This window comes from Triticum aestivum, chromosome 7A, assembly GCF_018294505.1.
Source record: "Triticum aestivum cultivar Chinese Spring chromosome 7A, IWGSC CS RefSeq v2.1, whole genome shotgun sequence".
NCBI lineage: Eukaryota > Viridiplantae > Streptophyta > Magnoliopsida > Poales > Poaceae > Triticum > Triticum aestivum.
In genome coordinates, this window is record NC_057812.1 from 89,670,102 (window position 1) to 89,678,593 (window position 8,492).

At 46.3% G+C, this 8,492-nt stretch overlaps 1 protein-coding gene and 1 non-coding gene across 2 annotated transcripts; one reads left to right on the top strand and one right to left on the bottom strand.

Annotated features, from left to right (window-relative positions):
- Positions 1 to 1,062: 1,062 nt before the first annotated feature.
- Positions 1,063 to 3,493, top strand: LOC123150888 (exocyst complex component EXO70B1-like). The gene has a single exon (XM_044570701.1). The coding sequence runs from the start codon at positions 1,227 to 1,229 to the stop codon at positions 3,249 to 3,251; it is 2,025 nt and encodes a 674-aa protein (XP_044426636.1). The 5' UTR covers positions 1,063 to 1,226; the 3' UTR covers positions 3,252 to 3,493.
- A 1,608-nt stretch (positions 3,494 to 5,101) lies between these two features.
- Positions 5,102 to 5,297, bottom strand: LOC123155059 (U2 spliceosomal RNA). Its single transcript, XR_006477189.1, has one exon. It is a non-coding gene; the product is annotated as a U2 spliceosomal RNA (small nuclear RNA).
- Positions 5,298 to 8,492: the final 3,195 nt, after the last annotated feature.

Below are 8,492 nucleotides of genomic sequence, written 5' to 3' on the forward strand. Positions count from 1 at the left end.
ATGCCTAGTCAGAACTCGTTCCGGGAAAAAAATCCAATGAGATAAAATGTGTCGCAAACGTGTAAAATGGGGACTTTCTCAAAAATGGGTAAAACCTGCCAATTTGATGAATCTTGGGGGTAAACATGGAATTAATTCTTTTAAAAGATATTTAGAGGGCATCTCATTTCCAATAGTTATCAAGAAAAATATAAAACAAAGATATGTAAGCGCAATCAACAAACTTCGGCGCAAACTCAATTAAATAAGAATCAGAAGAAGAGCGGACCAACTTGTGGTTGAGTGGTTAGAGGGACTGTGGTATCCCCAACCCATCAGGGTTTAAATCCTGGTGTTCACATTAATTCTGAATTTATTTCAGATTTTCGGCGATGCGCATTCAGTGAAAGGAGACGTTCCTGTCGACGACGAGGCGTCTACGGTGACTTTGTAAATCTTAAGATGATATGTCGGCTCAGTCTTTTGGAGGTGCTCATAGAGATAGAGTGTGCGTGTGTGCGTTTATAGGGATGAGTGTATGCATGTCTGTACTGATGTTAGAAAAATAAGAATCAAAAGAAAAAAAGAATCAGATCGAAAGTGCCTTTCTGCTCCCGAGCTCATTTGAGCTCGGTGAACAGTAAAATCGAAAAAAATAAGATAAAAATTCAAAAAATTCCAATTTTTTTTGGGAGAAACATTGACAAAAGTTCTAAGTGCTTGCAAAAAATTCATCATGAAATCACATTCCTGTAAAGCGTGGCAAAAAAAAAAAACAAATTCAGTGCTCCAAAATGCTTTTGAAAGTAGCTTTTTCAGAGTATTGATTTTGTTTTTTTTTCCATGCCTTCTAGAAATGTGATTTCATGGCGAATTTTTGTAAGCACTTAGAACTTTTGTCAATGTTTCTCTCAAAAAAATTTGAATTTTTTAAATTTATTTTGATTTAGTTTTGATTTTACTGTTCAGCCGAGCTCATTTGAGCTCGGGTGCAGAAACTCCGCGTCCGAATCAGATGACTTACTCAAAAAAAGAAAAGAATCACATGAAAACAAACATTGCAATCAAGTGATTTCCCCATTTCCGCACTTCCAGAAGCCCCAGCGCGGCCATGACTGAACGAAGACTTTCTACTCCAATCCACTAGTCAGAGAGGCCGCCGCAGCAGCACTGCAGCAGCAGCAAGCGCCAAGACCCTACCTCAGCTCCACCAATCCCCAACCGGGCACCATCCGCACCGGCCGGCCATGTCGGCGGCGCCCCCGCCGCCCCCGGAATCGGCCGCTACCGGCGGCGGCGGCGGCGGCAGCGACAGCGACAAGGTCCTCGCCGCCGCGCAGCACATCGTCAAGTCCCTGGCCACCTCCAAGAACGCCGCCGACGACATGATCCGCATCCTCTCCGGCTTCGACAACCGCCTCTCCTCCATCACCGCCGACCTGTTCCCCTCCGCCGACCTCTCCTCCTCCGCGGAGCCGCCCGAGATCTCCATCTCCTCCGCGGCCGCCTTCGACGCCGCCGAGCAGCTCATCCTGCTCTGGGACGCCACCCCCGAGGCCCTCGTCTTCGAGGCCCACGAGGAGGACATCGCGCAGTACCTCACCGCCGTCGACGTCGCCGTCGAGCACCTCGCGCGCGGCGGCGCGGGCGCCGGCCGCGCCGGCGTCGCCGTGCAGCTCGCCATGGCCCGCCTCGAGGAGGAGCTCCGCCACCACATGGTCCGCCACGCCGTGCCGCTGGACCCCACGGGCCTCTGCTTCTCGCTCCGCCGCCTCTCCCTCGGATCCTTCGACGACCTCGACTTCGACGCCGCCACGCCGCACAGCGTGGACGCCACGCCGGAGACCGCGCGCGGCGGGCCCCTGGTGAGCCCGTTCGACGACCACGCGTTCGACCCCGTGCGCCCCGAGGCCGTGGACGACCTGCGGGCCATCGCCGACCGGATGGCGCGTGCGGGGTACGCGCGCGAGCTAGCCGACGCCTACTGCAACATCCGGCGCGACCTGCTCGACGAATACCTCTCCGTGCTGGGCGTGGAGCGCCTCAGCATCGACGAGGTGCAGCGCGTGGAGTGGAAGCAGCTCAACGACAAGATGAAGAAGTGGGTGCAGGGGGTGAAGACGGTCGTGCGCGTGCTGCTTGCTGGTGAGCGTCGCCTCTGCGACCAGGTGCTCGCTGTGTCCGACGAGCTCAGGGAGGAGTGCTTCGTCGAGTCCACCAAAGGATGCATCATGCAGATTCTGAATTTCGGGGACGCCGTGGCTGTGTGCCCCCGCTCGCCCGAGAAGCTCTCACGGATTCTTGATATGTATGAGGCACTTGCTGAGGTAATCCCTGAAATGAAGGATTGGTGCCTCGGAAGTTCCGGTGACGGTGTAATCAGTGATGTTCAAGCAATTCTTGATAGGCTTGGGGAGGCCGTGAGGGGTACCCTTTTTGAGTTTGGGAAAGTTCTGCAGCAGGAGTCGTCGCGGAGGGCAATGACGGCTGGTGAGATCCACCCAATGACGCGGTATGTCATGAACTATTTGAGGTTGTTGGTCGTTTATAGTGAGACACTTGATGGCCTCTTGGATGTTGATGGCGATGAGAGCAATGCTTTGGAAAGACCTGAGGATAAGGATCAGGATACGGAACACTTAGAGGGTATGACCCCTCTTGGAAGGCGTCTTTTGAAGCTGATGTGTTATCTGGAGGCCAATTTGGAGGACAAGTCTAAGCTTTATGAAGATGCTGCCCTAGAGTGCATATTTTCCATGAACAATTTGCTCTACATTGTTCAGAAGGTGAAGGATTCCGAGCTTGGGAAGATTTTAGGCGATCACTGGGTAAGAAGGCGCAGCGGGAAGATTCGGCAGTACTCAAAGAGCTACCTAAGGATTTCTTGGATGAAGACTTTGTCTTATCTGAGGGACGATGTACATGGGAGTGGGGGTGGGAGCGGCAGTGGTAGTGGCAGTGGACATTCAGGTTCTAGGATGTCCATCAAGGAGAAGTTCAAGAACTTCAACTTGTCCTTTGAGGAAATTTACAGGAACCAGACACTCTGGAAGGTTCCAGATCCTCAGCTCCGAGAAGAGCTGAAGATATCTATATCTGAGAATGTGATTCCGGCATATCGTGCTTTTTTGGGAAGATATGGTAGTCAAGTGGATGGGGGAAGAAACTCGGGAAAGTATATAAAGTACACCCCAGAGGACCTGGAGGGTCAATTGTCTGATTTATTTGAGGGCTCACCAGGGTCTGCCAACCACTCTAGGCGAAGAACATAGTTCATAGTTGACAGGATCTGGCTTCAGGTATGTCTTGTTAAAGTGGTCTTACATTTGTTGAATTTCCATACACACGGTATCTGTTAAATGGGTATTTGTTCATTTAGCAGCCTTTACAATACTGTGATACAAACCAGAGTCTTCTGTATGTCTACTTTTGTATGGTGTGCACTAAGAAATATTGTACATGGATTGATTCTAAGTGTATGGTCTTCTTTCTGAATATTCCGTGTTAGCTGCAATTGACCATTGGTACTACATAAGACATTGAAAATCACCTGATCTTGTTCGATTGGGTTGGCCAGGGGGGTTCATTATTAGCTCAACCGTGCCCGTGCAGGCATAACCAATTACAATTGTTGGGTGGATATGATATTCAGTTGAATGAGAACGAACTTCATGGTCAAATTAGTTTGTTATCAGAAGTGGTGGCTTCTTAGTGATCAATTTTATTGACAAACATTAGATTTAGAAATGTGCTTTAAGAATGGCTGGTTCATTTAGAAAACTACTCCCTCTGTAAAGTAGCTGACATGTGATAAGTGTGAAAAGGCGGTATATTTGCCTATAACATGTTCTAGCATCATCTTATGAATAAGCATACATTGTTAGCAGTAATGAAATGGAAACGTTTCATTGTGAGCTATTGCTATTATGTGCCTATAAGCCTGCAGGATGACTTCAATTCTCTGACCTGGCTAGGCAAAATGACTGGGTTTCGCTAGATCGCCCATAAGGAAAAAGAGGCAGTAGGAATTTATGCGCTCCATTAGTAGAACTATTATCCAACTAGTAGAACTGTTAAGCATTTACTATTACATGACCAGAAGGGTTTGTTGAACCTGCAAATCTGGAAAATCGGTATTGGAGAACCAATTAGTAGAAGAAATTAGGGTGAATGATCGTGTGCGTCTCTCAGACCCACACCTCTTATTTACAGTGCTAAGATTACATACTTGATTAGACTTGGACTCAAACTAGATTAGGAATTCAGACACCCCCTTTCAAGATGGGCCGAAGATATCGATTTGTCCCATCTTGTTATACTATAGTAGCACCCTTGGGTTGTGTACTGGAACCAGATGTATTTAAAGAGTACCGTTATTGGCAAAGGACTTACAGTTCGAAAAGAGAAGATCGAGTGTACAAGGAAATTGGGCAAGTGGTGTGGTGACAAGGTAATCAACCTCAGGGTACTAACATCTTCGTGGAAAATATCTTGTGATATGGAGTTGTACCGACCAATTGTAGCTCGGTCTACTACACATGCGGAACATAGAGCAATTGAATTGAGGCTGTCTGAAAAATGGTCGCTCTACTGTCAGCTTTCAGTGCTGGGGAATGACTCCTTGGCAATGCATTGTGATTGCAAGCCTATAGGTTTTTCATCTAGGAGAGACTGACCAGTAGGGTGCTAAATTGGAATATGTCTCCCCTAAAATTGTTTTTTGGAATATGTCTCGAGTAGGTGAGCAGTTGCCTGACTATTAAACCAAAAGGGTAGGTTCCTTAGAGAACACTTGAGTTGTGACACTATATGTCTAAGATCGGCCGGTGATGTCGGCCTACTGCATCCTCTAGAATTTTTTCTGCAGTCACGCTGCTCCGGAAAATTAAACCGACCACTGTTTGGGTTATGCAACTGAACTTGCTTGCTAATCAAAAGCCAGGGTGGACTTGGTGCTGGAAGGGAAATCATTATAGGTTCAAATAAGGTTAGCGTGTCTGTATTCCTTGGATTGTTCCGAGTTCAGGGCTATGGGCGCACTTTCTTACCTTTGCATCGTACGTTGGTTTGGTACAGCAAGAAGACGTTTTTAGGGAAATTGGAACTTTCAAATTACTTTTGGTTGGGGTGCGCCTGCCTGGGCTATAGTGCAACGCCCAGGCGACACCCAAGGGCCCCAATGGCAAGCCACTGTGGTGGACCCTCCCTCACAAAAAATAAATTTAATATCATTGTGGGCATATGGCCCACATATCAGATATTAAACTGATAAGAACAGATACTACACTTGATCTTAGCCAAAAGGCCGAGAAAGGTATGAGTTGTAGTGTCCCTCTCCCCCTCCTCTTATAGCTTTGTCCACCGTCTCTCCGCTCTCGACCAGCGAGGTGGTACTAAACCAAAGAACGAACGGAGAAAGCCCATGCTGCACTCGGGCAAACGGCCCTATGCGCCCCTCGTTCGTTTGGGCTTCATCTGGCCCGGTAAGAACACCACGGCAGCAATGCTTCTACGGCCCAGTATTAAACATCCCGTGGCAGATTGCCGTTGGGCCAGCCCATTTAGTGAATAAAGAACGTGCACTGGACGCCAGTTTTGGCGACCTTTTTCCTGTCCGGTTTTGGCAACCTTCCAGAAGGTTCCTGAACCCTTTTTTACTGGTTTTATTTTAGTTTTTAAATTAATTTCTTCCTTTTTTTACCTTTACTCTTTTTCCTCTTTCTTTTTTCTTTTATTTTCATTTTCTCTTTACTTTGACGAATTTATGTTTCTTTTTTCTAAAAAATGTGTTTGGAATTTCTAAATTTCTTACAATTTTCAAAATTTGTTCAGAAATTCAAAAAATGTTTGTCGTATTCGAAAAATGTTTCCTTTTAAAAAACTGCTCACAATTTTAAAAAAATCGCAATTTCATAATTTGTTACAAAATTTAAAAATTGATCCCGATTTTCAAAAATTGTTCATAAATTCAAAAAGAGTTTGAGAATTCAAAAAAAATGATCTACTTTCCAAAATTTGCTCAACAATTCAAAAAATGTTCAGCAATTAAAGAAATGTTCGGGATGTAACAATTTGTTCAGAATTTCCAAAAAAAATTGTTTTTTAAAATTTGTTTACAAATTTAAAAAATGTTCGGGAATTTGAAAAAATGTTCACGGTTTCAAAAATTGTGTCGTGTTCCAACATTGCATGCACGCACTCGACTAATTCACGGGGCACCTCAAGAACAAGCAGAACCCATAGCCGCCATGCTCCCGTGGTACGTGGCGGCACCCTGGCGGCACCGAAGGGATCTGTGTGCTCCTCGAAGGCAGGCCCATGGCTATCACCGGGCCTAGATATGGCGGCGAGGGCATGGCAACGAGAAGACAAGAAAAATCACCATCATCATGTTTGAAGTAGGGGTTTCATTAAACTTATGAAGACCATAGGTGCCATAACTCAGTGATGACATAATCCTTGCAAACATTATATTTAGAAAATCTACAACTAAAAAAAGATTCATAAAATCTACTTTGAGAATGGCTTCTTATTTAGAGAACTACTTGACGTGTGATAAATGTGAAGAGGCAGTATATTTGTTCAGGTCATCTTTTAGCAAATCTCTATCCTAAAAGTCCAAAACCTTCTTCCTATCTCATTTCCCTAAAGTAGATCCCCTATTCCAATTTTTTTTGCCATTTTTCAAAACATTTGCTAGAACAATTGAAACAAATGCACCATATTTAAAAACAAACATAGACAATTCAAATGGACCACATCGTAATTCAACTACAAGCATAAAAAAAGTTCATCCAATCCATCAAAGAGAACCACATGAACATGTCTCCCTCGCACGGATCAAACCGTCTTGTCTTTCCCGCATGGTTCTTGGCGGATACCCTCCCGGATCCGTCCTGGTGGGTTGCTCCGGATCTGCAGCCTGTAGCGCGCCGGCTTACGAGACACGCAAGGATGCATGTTGCGCGTCTTCGCGGGGCTGTCCAGCCGTGGTGAATTCTTCGAGGCGTGTGTGGTGGTTGTAATACCCTCGATGCGACTATATCTCCCACGTGTCGAGGCACGACTTAGAGGCATAATCGCATTGAAAGCATATGTCGCAAGTTAGACAATCTTCACAACATCCCATGTAATATAAGAATAAAATGGGAGATAATATAGTTGGCTTATACTCGTCACGTCAATCAAGTACATAAATAACATTACATCAACCAAACACTCATGGCCCGACTACGGCGCCAAAATAAAAGATAACCCAACATGCGACACGGTCCCAATCACCCCCAACTGGGCACCACTACTGATCATCAGGAAAAGAAACATAGTAACGTTGAGAGTCTTCGTCGAACTCCCACTTGAGCTCAAGCGCGTCACCTGGAGCGGTATCATCGGGCCCTGCATCTGGTGTAATAGTAATCTATGAGCCACAGGGACTCAGCAATCTCGCACCCTCGCGATCAAGACTATTTAAGCTTATAGGTAAGGCAAGGTAAATATAAGTGGAGCTGCAGCAAGCGACTAGCAAAATATGGTGGCTAACTTATTCGCAAAAGAGAGCGAGAAGAGGAGGCAAAGCGCGAGCGAGAAACTAGAGAACAACCTGCGCAAACATTACTCCAACACCGTGTCCACTTTCCGGACTCCGCCGAGAAGAGGCCATCACGGTAACACACTCAGTTGATTCATTTTAATTAAGTTAAGGTTCAAGTTATCTACAACCGAACATTAATAAATTCCCATCTGCCCGTAATCGCGGGCACGGCTTTCGAAAGTTCAAATCCCTGCAGGGGAGTCCTAACTTAGCCCATGACAAGCTCTCACGGTCAACGAAGGAATAGACCTCCTCCAAGACGTTCCGATCAGACTCGGTATCTCGGTACTTCAAGACAACTCCGACAATGGTAAAACAAGTCCAGCAACACCCCCCGCTGTGCCAACAAATCCCGATAGGAGCTGCACATATCTCGTTCTCATGGCACACCGGATAAGCTAAGCGTACGGGAGCCAACGTAACCCAAGTTGCCAAGGGACGGCCCCGCACGGTGCTCTAGGTTGGACCAACACTCAGAGGAGCACTGGCCCAGGGGGGTTAAAATAAGATGACCCTTGAGTCCGCGAAACCCAAGGGAAAAGGCTAGGTGGCAAATGGTAAAACCAAGGTTGGGCATTGCTGGAGGAGTTTTATTCAAAATGGACTGTCAAGGGGTTCCCATTATAACCCAACCGCGTAAGGAACGCAAAATCCGGGAACATAACACCGATATGATGGAAACTAGGGCGGCAAGAGTGGAACAAAACACTAGGCGAGAGGCCGAGCCTTCCACCCTTTACCAAGTATATAGATGCATTAAGATAACATGGCAATATAATGATATCCCAACAAGTAAATAAAAGTTCCAACAAGGAACGGCCTCCAATCTTCACCTGCAACTAGCAACGCTATAAGAGGGGCTGAGCAAAGCGGTAACATGGCCAATCAACGGTTTGCTAGGACATGGTGGGTTAGAGATTTG